Genomic DNA, 14,647 nt, shown 5'->3' on the forward strand with positions numbered 1-14,647 from the left:
CATTGCCCATGGTGGGATAGGCCCTCCCACATCAGTTGTTAAGAATATGTCTCTGTAAACTTGCCTAAAGGCCAGTCTGATATAGCTATTTTCTTAATTGAAGTTCCAACTTTACAGATGACTACTCTAGTGGTGTTAAGCTGACAAAAACAAAAACAAACAAACAAATAAACCCCCCAAACAACCAACAACCAAAAACAAACAAACAAACAAAACCCCCCAAAACAAAAACCAAAACCATCACAATATATTCTTAAAATAGCTGAGTGAAGGCAATGAAATAGGTAGTAGTATTCTTATTTTACAGATGAGGACTCTCACACAGCTGGTAAAGGACAGCACTAAGTGTGGACCCCACAGGGCCTGAGTCTTGTGTTGGTCTACTTTGCTATGAAATCCTGTGCCAGAATTATCCTCTGATGAGTCAATGTCCACAGTTTTCCATAAAGATCAGGAAACAAACCTACACTTCCTTGAGTACTGTCTATAGTATCATGTGTTTGGTATCCTGAGCTGTGTACATAGTCTCATGTGTTTGGTACTCCAAGTAGCATATATAATCTCATATGTTTGGTATTCTTGCTCAGCTTGTACATAGGTCCCTAGGGGAAGAACTTTGGGAATTTCCCAGTATGGGTATAGACTGATGTCTATATTGGTCAGGCTACTAAAATGCTCTTGGCCTTGGTTTACATGCAGAAAATGGAGGTGATGGCATTTGCATGAGGTTATAGACAAGTGTTTACAGAGTGGAGGCTCCTATTGCTGATGACAATTATATTGCATTTTGTTCAGCAAAATAGTCTTCATATAGTCAGTACTCTTTATTTTTTTAAAAATAATTTTGCTGCCTGCTTGGCCCAGGGAGTAATTTTTTAAATGTTGTCATGTATTTAATGCTGATATTTTACATTTGGAATGCATACCATTATCATGAATTTCAAAGCCATTTTGTGTTAACTTTTCATTCCAGCATTCATATCCTTGAATCTTTACCAGTCAGTTTTCCCTGTGGTGACTTTGACTGATTAATTGAAAACACTGCAGTACCCATTTTGGGGACAGATGGTCACCTGGGACAGTTGTTCCTACCTGGAGAAATTAGTCTGGACATCAGATGCTTGCAGAAGTGGCTCAAGACAAACTCTGTAGTTCTCACTTCCAGGAGACATAACTAAGGAATCATAGGACCAGCAGACATTGCAAAGCTGGGAGCAGGAAAGCTGAACCATTTTTCCCCAATTCTCCTTTTCCGACATCTTTATCATCCAAATCTTTTTCGTTGTCCAAAAACCAGAGGAGAAGAGTTTTTCTCCTGTCTGGAAAAGCTTTTCTACGTAACAATGACAGCAGTAAGACAAGTGGTAGACTCTGCTATTAAGGTAGACATTTAGCATTTCTGGATAGCCTCTGAGTTCTGTATAAGATGAAGGACTCCCTTTCTCAGCTGTGTTCCCTCTCTGCCTGATCTGGAGACCCTCAGAACCTCTAAGGAGCACCAAATAGCCCTCAGGGAGATTACAAGCCTGACCCTTTCCTGATAAGAAACCTACTTAACAAGCACCTGGGGATTCCTGGAAACACCCACCCTATGCTAATAAGATGTCTTGGTGTCTTGGCTTTCAACCAATGACCTTTAACTGTACCTGGCGTTCTTTCCCCACCCACAGGGTAATTAAGTACCGCTTCCCCCCTCTTATGATAGCGCTGTTTTGTTACATGTAGATCAAGTATCCTGGAGATGACCCTATCCCTATCAAATCAAACTCAGCCTTGAAACCCCTCCCACTGCCCAAGGTTTATCACATCCCTGATTCATCAATAAATACTTGCTCTCTCACTCCACTCCTCCACCATGACTGCCTGCGACTTGTCATTTATTCTGGGGGAATGAAGGGCTCCCCAAAGAATAGCTTCTGAATACCCTGAGCTTGGCTGCCTCATTGGGAGCCACTGGGAGCTTCTAGCCCTCCTGGGGCTTGACTGCTGGTTAGTGGCCCACACCTTGCCTCAGCAGCCATTCACCCGCTTCTCACCAGAACTGTGAACTGTGTCTCACCAGACCTGCCTTCTGGTGGGTTTCCGGCTTTTTCCTGCACCCCGGTCGTTAATACATCAGCTAAACCGAAGGGCTGTGACACGGTGGAATCACCACAGGCTTCTGGAATGCCAGGTGTTCACTGCTATCTGGTATCAGCAATTTCATTCAAAGAGAGCTAATTGTAATACTCGCCTTGAGTGCTCTAAGCCACTCCTGGGAAAGAAACGGAAGCTCTGATCCCGAGGTTCCTCTGTTCCAGCCTGGAAGCTGGAACAGTACCTGGACCAGCCTGCTGGACATGGAACCTAGGCTACCACCACATTGAGGGACAGTAGACACCAACGTTGTCTCCCAGAACTCCACACTCCTCTTGTCCTTGCCAAGCATATCACACTTTTGTTGGAAGGCAAAGAGTTTGCTTTTGGCTCCTTTGGATATGAATATGGTCATGTAATTCTGTCCTGGCTCTATTGAGGCATGTGGAACTTCACTTGTAGGAATCCTGGTGATCTGTGAATTAAAAAGAGTACCTACCTTCCTAGAATACAGAAACAATGGTGGTGAGTTTAATGAGGGGCACAGCTGCAATCCTACAGTGATGGTGACGAGGGACAACACTATAGATATAAGAATGAAGAAGAGATAGGCTTACTGAGGCTGGGGCAGGAAGACTGGGCATTCTAGACCAGTCTGGGGAGTTTTATTAAGAGGTGTGGGAGAGAGAGAGAGAGAGAGAGAGAGAGAGAGAGAGAGAGAGAGAGAGAGAGAGAGAGAGGTGTGATGTGATCAGGCCCCTAAAGGCAAGGCCTTGATTTCACTACTGGGCTCTGGGCTAAATAAGAGTAATGGACTCCTTAAATTCTTAAATTAAATGGAGTTCATTACATGACATTGGGCTGTTTAATAAACCACAATTGCTAATGGGCACAAAGCACCCATCTGCTCCTGAGGAATTACTGCACGGGGTCCTCACCACAAACTTCCAACAGTGGGGCTCTCACCATCTCCTTGCACATCTGAGGAAACCAAGGCCTGAAAAGGCTGCTTAATGCTCATCACATAAGAATGCTTCTAGCGCTCTAGGTAATCTATTTTTACAAGGTCCAGTGTAGGGCCAAGTGGGCTCAAGTTGCTTGCTCAGGGTTACAAGGAGGATTTGAACCCAGGTGTTCTCACTCTTGGATCACACACAGCCCAGATGTACATGGCCAAACTATAATGTCATCCCACATGTTTAGTTCTCCAATGTTGTCATTATGTCACGAGCTTTTCTAGAAATGCACTGTTGTGTTGTGGTCCCCTGCCCCGCCCTTACTCCTGGCTGAACTCTCCTTTTTCCTCTTCTTCTTTGTGTTGGGGACTGAATATATGGCCTTGTGTACACAAGACAAGTCCCCTCCCACTGAAACCTGGAAGTCAGACTATGGGGTCCCTTTCCTAATGTAAATAGTCTCTACACTACCCTCCTAGTCGCCAGACAGACCAATGGCGACTTTGTACACAAGAGAAAAAATACAAGCTGGGACATAAGGGGAGCGGAGAGGAGGGTGAGCTGGGGAATGCTGGGGCATCGGGGAGGTGAGGAGGGCCTTTAGGCCTTGCTGTGAGGGAAGATGTGTGGGAAACCCAGACCTTATGAATTAGATTGAAAATGCAAAGTCCAGGGATGTTCTGGACCCCCCCATGAGTCAGTCTGTTGTCTACACCAGGAATACAGTGAACACTGAATTAGATATGAGATTACACAGGGACTGTAGTACCCTCTCCTTTTTGGACTACAGACAGTCACCTGCCTGACAAGTGTTCCTACCTAGAGAAGGGGCTTTGGGCATCAGAAACTTACAGGCTCAAAACACAAGGGCAAACAAACTTTGAGCAAGGCAGATATTGATTCAGATCCTGGCTCTGCCGTTTTATTCCTGCAGTCACCGTTAGGGGAGACATGGCCTCTTTTCCATGTCTGTCCTCTGCATGATGGAGAGGTCCGAGAGGGAGTGAAACTCTGGTTCACACAGCAGTCTTAACAGAATGCCTGGGCTGCAGGAAGCACCCTGCAAAAGTGCGTACTTCATTACCAGATCTGTCCAAAGCAGAGGGTGTGTCACACTGTAAAACACTCCACCCAGCATCCATGTTTTAGGTCAATAAAGATGGTTTGTTTAGAAAAATGTTTAAAAAAAATCAATGGAAGGACAGCAGCCTAGCAAGAAGAGACTTGATACCCTATGAGCATATATAGGGGGAGGAGGTTCCCCCTTGGTCACAGTCATAGGGGAGGGGAGTAAGGGGAAAATGGGAGGGAGGGAGGGAGGGAGGAATGGGAGGATACAAGGGATGGGATAACAATTGAGATGTAATATGAATAAATTAATAAAATATATTAAAAATATCAATATAGCACAGTGAGTTTATCAGAAGGATCAATTCAAACAGTCGTGGTATAATATCAAAGCCTGAGAACTCTGGTTCCCCAGGACTTACTTATAAAAACAAAACAAAACATATTTCAGTCATTTTCCCTCTTATTTTTCTGTCCTCTTTTTGTTTTGTTTTGTTTTGTTTTGATACTGGGTCTTACTTTGTAGCCCAGATTGGCCTGGAAACAGCAGCAATTCTCATGCCTTGGTTTATTTCAACCATCTTCAGAGTCTTAGGCTGAGCCTGAGATTTTATATTCACGAACAGTGCATGCTCATAGTTCTGTGTTCCTAAAAAGATACAGGTCAGATTTGTTTGGCAGACTGACTATGGCTTGTCCCTCCACACAGCATGGATTGTTTCTGACACACCAGGTGAAGAAAACAGCCTGTGCGGAATGGTAGACGGTTTCAAGCTTTCTGGTGTTGGTCCTCTTTGAAGTGGAGCCTGGCCCCGCCTTTGTGATGTTTGACTGAGGGATGTACTTGGAAGTGAGGCTCTGGGACATCCCAGACTGGGTTTCCTAGAGCGGTGAGACATCAAATTGGACATCGGGCTGTGCATTTGGGGCCAAAGACATCATGGAGGGTCAGAGCCTAGACTTCCTTCAAGAGACTACCTGTGAGGGAGGCTCTCTTGGACCTTCTGCCTATTTTCTGGACAGCTAGATACCACTAAAATAACCATCAACCCTGTATGAAGCGAAGAATCACCCAGCGGATTCCCAACCAAATCCGCATGATAAAGTCAAGCTCTAGGTCCTGGGTGTTTTGTGATACATCAATGGAAGGTGGAAACACACACAGTTGGATTGTGAGACTCAGGCCTAGAGGCCAAACCAGCCCCTGATCAAGGGTGTTTGCCAGGACTCAGTCAACCCACTGTGTGGCACAGATGGGAATCAGGGACATATGTTCCTATAGGTCAGCTGTTTAAAATGTTTTCAGTGAAACTGAATACTTCCATTTATGAACACCGGCTGCCTACCAGTGGTGCCAACGCACCCCTCAGCTGAGTGAATGCCAAGAGCATCAGTAAACTTTCCAGATATGGTAGCTGTTGCCACATTCATGGGGTCAGCCTGAGGATGGAACCAGAACGTTCTATATTATTGAAAGGTAGAAGCTTGCTGCAGGATATGTGAATTCAAGTGATAAGACCTAAACTAAAAGAGGTGACTATTTCTGGGAGACCAGTGGGTTAAGTTTTGGTCTATTCTTATAATGGGAAAGTGATTGTGAATGTGTGTGTGTGTGTGTGTGTGTGTGTGTGTGTGTGTGTGTGTGTTTACACGTGATGGGGGGTATACCACAGCAAGCTTTTCTTGGCTGTGTGCAATGGAGCAATTTTAAAGCATCAAACTGCTTTCCATATTTTCCAATCACTCAAGTCCAGAACTGATTACGGCTCTCAGCATCTCTTGGACCCATGCTCCAGGAGCCCTTGTCTTTCAGTGAGAGGTTTCACCTTGAATGCCGGTGCCCAGATTCAGAAGGCACTTCTCACTACAGCAGCAGGAGCAAACAGCTTAATTGCAGCTTAGCCCCACAAGGACCAGGTGTTTTGGAAAATCACTGATGGCCCAACTCTGAGACAGCCCAGATTCTCTTCCTCTTATCTCACAAAACCAAAACACAACCTCCTGTCTAAGCAGAAAAACAAAAAACAAGCCCTCTCAGAAACGGAGTCCTTCAACTAAAGAGATGTTTAAACTGCTCAGACCTGTGGATAAAGACAACACACACACACACACACACACACACACACACACACACACACACACACGCTATTTATTCACATACACATATACTCTCTCACACACACTTACAAACATACACATGCACACAGTCACTCTTATTTACATTCATTCGCATACACACACACATACACACACACACACACACACACACACACGCCCCCCCCCCCACAGACAGATGCACACATTTCTTGAGATACAACTTCTCTGAAAGGGGCCCCCAAGAACCTGAAAACAGTGGTCTCTTTGAGGGAGGATCGGGGAACAGGAGAAAAGTGAAGTGGCCAGTTGGGAGAAGAGAAAGGCTTTTATCTACGATAACCTTTTGGACACTTGAAGGTCTGAAAACTCCACACACAGTACTAGCTCATCGCAATAACGTATGTGAAAAACCCCAGATCTGTTTAGCATGCTGGCAGTGTGTGGTGCTCTCCATGTGTTCACGCATGCCTTCAATCCTGACAGCAGCTTTACAGGGTGGACAGCACTATCATTCTGACTGTACAGATGAAGAAACTGAGGTAGAGAGAAGCAGGCTAGCTGTGGAAGGTCACGTAGCTAGGAGACGCTCAAGTGCATCCGGGCCTGGAACCTGGAACCTTTCCTCTTTCTCACATAACATTGCCTTGTCAAAAGCAAACTCCTCATCAGCTATCTGCCCATGGCAGAGCAAGGACAGAAACAAGCGCTCTTTCCTCTTCTCAGTTGATTCTCTAGAGCAATAAGGTAAAGGGGATGGTGTCCCCAAATAACCAGGGAACAGTTCATTGGCTGCCTCAGGCCTGGATGGCTTTTGGGGCTTTCCAACCGTGGATGGTTTTGGCCAAGTTGCTTGGCAGGCCTGAGCCTTAGAAGCAATGGTGCTGTGTGCTCTGCTAGACTTTGGGGACAACTGCTGAAAGACACAGGAGCCATGACCTCAAGAACCTGGGCGTTAGGGAACAGCCACAGGGACTGCGATGGGTTCTGTATAGATAGCAGAAAGGGAGCATGCGCAGGTGAGGGGCAGAGGTCCTGATTTGTGCTGGATGGTCAGAGGGCCGAAGAGCCGAAGAGAGGAAGCGAGGGAAGGTGGGAGGGGGATGGGGGGACAGAAGAAAGTTCTGGCCACAGAGACAGTAATGAGGGAGAGACTGGTGAGAGCAACTATCTGAAGAGGGGGGACCCCATGGGCCTTAAACGAAACAAGTCCAACTGAGTCTGGAACAAGGAGCAGCATATTCTGGGGGTGGGGGGGCGGCTGTGGTGAGGGGTTCATAGTCTTTCCAAGAACCCTGTTGTTAAGTGGGGGTTACGCAAACCTGTTTGGCTTTTAAAGATGACACGGACTATTGCATGGGAAACAGGTAGAGGCTACGCAAGAGGACTGGCCCTGAAGCTGCAGAGGGAGCAAGGAGACGGCTCAGAGCAAGGAAAGGATAAGTGATAGGTACAGTCAGGATCTCTGTTGGCGATACACTGCTCCACGGGGGGGGGGGGGGGGAGAATAAAACTAGTTATGCTGTGTTGTGGTGGAACATCAGTTCACAGGGGTGCTCAGTCAACTGTAAAGTGTCCAGTAGAAAAAGTGCCACAAAAGATGAAGAAGCCAGGCACCAGAGAGAGAGAGAGAGAGAGAGAGAGAGAGAGAGAGAGAGAGAGAGAGAGAGAGAGAGAGACTCTAACTTGCCCAGTCACACGGTTGCATAGTGGCAGGAGTCGAGTATGTGAAAATGATTCCTTCCTTTCTTTTGCTGGGGATGAAAGGGAAGAAGGCTGGTGGCTGTGGCTAGTTCCCTGGCTAACTGGACCACTGGGTGGTCAGAGTGCTGGTGTCTCAGCTGTCCCGCAGGGATCACCTCCTGCAGTTAGAACCAGGAGCGCAAAGCACAGTTTCCTGGGGGAAACATCAGGACAACTCTAGAGAGTAGAACTGAAAACGCTCTGTGTTCTAACATGGGAGGTGACCCGTGGTCTCCACTTATTATTCTGAGTGAGAGGCTCATGTCCAATGAGGCAGGCAGGGCCTGAGGAGCTGGTCTTTGGGTCCTCAGTTGCCCTTTATACCATGTAAGTCTTGAGTGCCTCTAACTTAGAAAGACCTTAGCAGAGGTTGATTTTTGCTGAGACCGTTGATGTATGCAATCTGACTGACTGCCAGGGCTCCTGGGTCTATTCAGTGACATGTGCCTACTTCTTGGTCTGCTCTTCCCACAAGCCCTGTTAGCTTCTGTAGGCAAGAAAATAAAATTCAGGGGTGGAAGGACAGACTCAGCTGTATCTGAACTCCTTGCTTGTTGCAGAGCCCTGATTACTTATTTAGTTACACTAGATATCTATCTACTACAAATATCATTTTTAGGATACCCATGCGATTGAAGAAGCGAAGTATATTTGGCTTTGTGATTAAGTAAAACTGTAAGGAATTAATACTAGATTCTTTGTAATGGTTCTTACACTCACAGGTGAACTAAGTCTTTTCGGTCTCCAATGACTGGTCCCAAGGAGTTATGTTGGGCTCTTTGGATGCTTAGATGCTGCCCCCACCCAACTGCCCCAAAACAGTACCATTTCACTGATCTTCAGAGAACACCATTCCCCAAACCATTCACAGCCCTTCCCTGAGATGCAGTTCTTTTTTTCTATTCTTTTTAAGGTACACAGTTTATCTTCACATACAACTTTGTTTTGAAAATGACGAAGGGAAATACTAGACAGAGGGAGACCTTTCTGCCTCCTGCCTCATAACAAACCGTGTTTACACCAGAGGCATCAAAAGACAGAATCAGCTGGACATGGTTGCGCACACCTTTAATCCCAGGTAGAGGCAGGTGGATCACTGTGAGTTTGAGGCCAGCCTGGTCTACAAATCAAGTCCAGGACAGCCAGGGCTAACACAGAGAGACCCTGTCTCAAAAAACCAAAAACCAAACCAAACCAAACCAAACCAAACCAAACCAAACCAAACCAAACAAAAAACAGAATCAGCACACAGAACTCAGATTCTGCCCCTGACCACCCTGAGAGGAACTGAACGGCGCCAAACCACATGGGAGAGTCGAGGCTTCATCTGGTGATGCTAACCATGAGGAGTTTGACAGGTGCACGTGACCTCAGCATACACATGCTTTTTTTTGAGGCAAACTCTTTGACATCCTCCTCTTCCCCCAAAGCAATGCTCCCAAACCCAAAGCCTGCTGTTACCTTCAGCGAGCGGGTCAAGGGTGTGTATCATGAGCTGGAAGATGCTATTCCTCATGAGACTGTTGTGGAGGGAGGCAGAGCTTCCACCTCGCTGGAGGCGAGGCTTAGCCTGCACAGAGAAACCAAAGACGCTGTTAGTTCTCAGAAATGAATGCCAAGTGCCTCACAGAGAGGAGCCTTACCCAGTCTATGGCCACTTGTTTCTGCTCCATGGTCATAAGCAGATGGACCAAAGAACTTCAAAGTACATTTCCAAAGAAATAGCTTTTCTATTAAACGGATCAAATTTGCCCACCCCCTCCACCCTTTTTAACAACAGAAGTTAGCACAAGGCAGGCAATGTTTGGCATGCTCCACACTGTTCACTCATTTCACTCCCGGAATGCCAATACTGCGAGTACTAAGTTTAGGTAGCTTTAGGTAGACCATGAAACCTCTGAGAAGTAAAGTGAGGTTCTGGGTCACATAGACAAAGGTGGAGGTATGGATTCTGGGCTTCCTTTTCTTAAAAACTCTTCATAACCTGATAGACTAGTCTTTCACCTTTTTGGATTGTGTGTTCTATCAGCAAGATCTTTGTTTTATATGTGTCTATGACAACAGGCTTGTGTATGCCCACATCATCTTAAATATGCTTTCTGGGGTTCTTACCTCTGTCTTTGGATCAAGAAAACTCTATGGTCTGTGTTATGTGCGAACCTAAAAGACAGTTTACTTTTGTGACACAATACAGAGTTTCCCTGGCTTCCAGGATGCCTCCTTGGCACAGTTCTACTAGCTGTGACTTTTGGTCAATACCTGGACCTGAGAGATGAAGACACCAAGTGAACTTCAGGAGATGGGGTCAGCAAAAAGCTCTTACTTCTTTCTCTGAAAGCAAACCATCTTAAGTCAGACCGAAGCCACCTGGCCTCTCTTCATTTGGACAGCTTTTTAATCCGGACAAGCAACGACTTCCTTCTCTGTGGTTGACTCTGTGCTGCTGGGCACAGGGGAAGATGCCCATGGACAGCCAAGCCTAATTGACAGACTTATGGAAGAGGGTTGCTATAAGTAGATCAATTTCTTTTTTGGTTTTATTTATTTATTTATTATTTATTATTTATTTTTAGAGGTAGGGTTTCTCTGCAGCCCTAAAGCTACTGGAATTCCTCTTGTAGACCAGGCTGGCCTTGAACTCACAGAGATCTTCCTGCCTCTGTCTCCTGAGTACTGTGATTAAAGGTATTCACCACCATACTTGACTTAGATTATTATTATTTTTATTGAACTCTTGGTCCAAAACCTGGACAAGGAAATTTTCTGTGGTCTGGTAAAATTAAAACCTATTCTCTGATTTTATTTCATTAAAAGTTAAAATGAAAACGTTTCCACCAAGTCTTCCAAATGTCTCCATCACGTATTTCCTATAAGAGACTCCATGATTAAGCACTTTTGGACAGGCTCATCTCTTCTAGGACCACTTATCTTTAGAAACCTTAGACTTATGTCAGACACCAATCCAGTGTTACACAAAAGACCTATGGTCATTTTGACAAGTGTGGCACTATTTCCAAGTCATTGACCCTATGTCTTTACTCCAAAAAAAAAAAAAAATCCTTATTAAGAGTCATGGTGCCGGGCGTGGTGGCGCACTCCTGTAATCCCAGCACTTGGGAGGCAGAGGCAGGCGGATCGCTGTGAGTTCGAGGCTAGCCTGGTCTACAAAGTGAGTCCAGGACAGCCAAGGCTACACAGAGAAACCCTGTCTCGAAAAAACAAAACAAAACAAAACAAACAAAACAAAACAAAACAAAAAAAAAACAAAAAAAAAAGAAAGAAAAAAAAGAAAAAAAGAGTCATGGTTCAAAAATTTGGTGGCAAACCTAAAATCTGGTGCAAGATCGAAGTATGGGTAAAAATCTCAGAACGTAATACAAGGAGAAATCAGCAATGGTTTGGCTGTATTTAAGCCAGCAGAACTCGGAGATGAAGGGAGGAGAATACTGTTGTCTCCGTGATGGACGACGTTCCAAGCTCTTCAAAGGCTGCCTAGCATCTGAGCTGCACCTTGGCACTGAGTCTAGTGTATCCTCTGGGCGCTCAGTGAATGTTACCTTTTTGCCCTGAGTGTTAATGGGAAGAAGTATTACAGGGTCAAATATTTTCCTGACTGTCCCTTTTAGCCTTAAAAGCCTGTAGCATTTTAAAAATGCACTGCGGTATTTAGTTATAGGGGACCCAGATTGGCAAGGTTCAAAATTCAAAATGTTCTAGGGACAAAGGTAGCCGACTTAAATCCAGTAGAAATGTAGAAACTGTTTGTTGAACACAAAAACTCACAAGGTCACTTCTTTGCCAGGCAGCACAATATGAAATGTCATGTATTAATTGGAAAGCAACTGAAAATGTGGTCGTTATTAATAATTTTTCATAATAACCACTGCCACTATGGCTGTTATTCTGGGAAGCCACAAGAACTCTGTTGTAGGTATCTTCTTTAGATCTGAGTTATATCTATGGACGGCATTAAGCATTCTTTCAGGCAGTGTTGGATATATGAATATATACATATATATTCATATATAGGCAGCATTTCAGAGAGGGTGTGCATGCATGCAGACACACAAAGAAACTGTTCTCAAGCATCAGATTCCTCACTGTCCCCACATAGCAGCCAACATCCCTTGGAATGTAATTTAGACATTTCTTACCCCTTCACCACTTATAAAAGTTCATGTCCAATGGAAGGATTCAAGATTTTGAAACATAAGATCTGAAATAATTTGAGTGAATGCTGGAGTTGAGCTGCTACTAATTTGAGGACAGGAACACCGCCCCGCCACACCCCGTGTATGGAACCACAAGTATTCCAAGGGAGAGGAAGGTTTGCAAGCACAGGGCTCTCTTCCCACCCGGCCACACACCCTCCACAGGCACAGGGATAGACAGGGCTACTGCTCCCTACCGGTAGCGCCGGCTCGTCCTTGTCCCCAGCCGTAGATGACTGCATAAGAGGAAAAGGCAGAAACAAAAGACAAAGGAATAAGTAACACATTCCATATAGGCTTTACATTTAGTAACAATCACCAACTCGGAGACGGCTATTTCTGCTCCTGGTATAAGCTGAGTCAAAACAGGTGCACACAGTATATATTCCTAGACAATAGTAGTGGCTTATTTAAACATGTGACCCATGCCCCTGGAAAGTCAAATTTGAATGTCCAACTCTGATGTCCAGTAATAAAGAACAATGCAATCAACTCCAGCCGAGTCATGCAGTGGAGTACCACACAATCACTTAAGTAGACGAGAGAAATTCACACATCCTGGAATAAAAAATACACTAAGTGCAGAGATATTTTTTTTTAAAACCATATTTACTACCTCGCTTCATCAAAGATAAGTCAGTAATATCTTAGTGGATGTGAAAGAAAAGATTCTGCAAGAATTAGTGTCACGAGTGGTTATTGTTGAGCGATGGGATTATAAGGAAATGTTACTTTCTGTGCTTTGGAGGGAGTTTATATCCATCGCCCACATATGGTGAATGAAATAACACCCGAAGTAGTTAGGCCACCGATGGCCACCCATGGAACCCAGACAACCCTTCTTTCTTCTCCTTTCGGAAAACAAATCTCTATTCAGGTAGGAAATGCCGAGTTGAACCAAGGGCACATGAAAGACAGGCCATCCAGCTGGAGAGAATGCTAGAGGACACGGGAATTCCATCCGTGTGACCCAACTGGGTGGCTCTGCTCCCATCTCTAAGGGGATTTCCTTCTTATGTAGAATGGGGCCTCCCTGGGGCTCTTATAGTGACACGCAGGCGCTTTGTAAGATCTGGATGCTTGGATCACCGCCGCTGCCATTTTACCCTAACCATGGGTGGTTATAGCAAGACCAAGCCAGAGCCTCAACCTCTCGCCTTGCCTTCTGGTACTCTGTAGGGAGCCTAAGTTGACGTGAGCCCATGGGAATAATCATACATGTGAAGAGGAGGGGGTGCAGTGCTGTTTAAAAATCTTCATAAGATGCAAGCTTTCCAGTTGTAGGTCTTACCACGTACATCATATTAAGAATGGTATGCTTCTGTTTCCCATATGCAATGTGTACGCATGCAGGAGAGATGGAGAGGATCCTCGAAAATCAAAATGGCTGCCTATGGGCCACTTACAATTGGCATGCTCAAAATCTCGGAAAGTGAGAGAACTGTATCCACAATTTGTTCTCATGTGTGATATAACAAGACAGTTTTTGATCTTTGCAAATATTTATTTTATGTGTCTGGGTATTTTGTATGCATGCATGTCTGTGTACCATGTGCATGCCTGGTGTTCTCAGACATGGGGGTGGCCCCCTGGGACTGGAGTTACAGACAGTTGCAAGCCAAAGTGTGGGAGCTTGGGACTTCTGGAAGGACAGCCAGTGCCCATAACAGCTGAGCCATCTTTCTAGGCTGATCCATTTTTCCATGCCTAGGTGCGATGTAATTTTAAGACATACACATTTGGTGCTTAGTAATGCTGATATTAACTATTTCATAGACATTCAATAAAATATTCAATAATCTTTAATTTTGCTGAGATGCCTTTTTGGACCCTGGAATCAAAGCAATGTATGTTTCCTTCCATTTCCAAACATTGTTATGAGTGCACGTAGAACTTGTGTATGTCAGACACAGACAGACAGAGAGATATACAGGTAAGTTCTAGGTTGGTGATAATTTCCTAGAATGGCCTGTGGGCATCACAAAATCTGCCATAACCTCTTCTTTGGGGATTGTTCTTCAGTGGCTTCTTGAAAAATACTACAGAGAAATATCTCCGATGCCCTAGTTCCCAAGAACAAGCTTGGAAATGGAAGTGGACCGGAAGCTGTCCTTTGATTTCTCTCTCTGCTCCAAAGGGCACCCATGTGAGCCCCATTTCTGTAAGGCAGGTTCTCTTTGCTCTTCACATCAGGCAGCTCAACAAACGGCTCTGCATTCTACAGAGCAACCCTCCGGGGGGAATTTTCCAGGGCAGCTAGCTTAGCCTTTGGACATACACTGAGACTTAGCTGTCAGAGCACGCCCTCACAGTTAGCAAATTTATACCTTCTGGCTAAGTGGGAAGCAAATAACCACGAGCCGGATTGATGTCCCAGGGATACCACAAAACATGAAAGGACAGAGTGAAACTGAGGAAGAATAAAGGGTGGACTTCAGAAAAGCCAAAATCTGCAGCCAAGAGTTTGAATTGTTAAAGATGTATGTAACAAAATTATTG

At 45.0% G+C, this 14,647-nt stretch overlaps 1 protein-coding gene across 3 annotated transcripts in view; it reads right to left on the reverse strand.

Moving 5' to 3' along the window:
* Positions 1 to 14,647, reverse strand: part of SLC24A2 (solute carrier family 24 member 2) — a 231,753-nt gene that overhangs the window by 74,403 nt on the left and 142,703 nt on the right. For all 3 annotated transcript variants that reach the window (XM_084794702.1, XM_084794700.1, XM_084794701.1), the window contains exons 3-4: positions 12,346 to 12,384; positions 9,399 to 9,507 (exon numbers count right to left, since the gene is read on the reverse strand). In XM_084794702.1, the coding sequence (XP_084650828.1) occupies positions 9,399 to 9,507; positions 12,346 to 12,384 (148 nt within the window). The remainder of the gene's footprint in view (positions 1 to 9,398; positions 9,508 to 12,345; positions 12,385 to 14,647) is intronic.

This window comes from Acomys minous (genome assembly GCF_964271855.1).
Source record: "Acomys minous genome assembly, chromosome: 1".
Taxonomy (NCBI): domain Eukaryota; kingdom Metazoa; phylum Chordata; class Mammalia; order Rodentia; family Muridae; genus Acomys; species Acomys minous.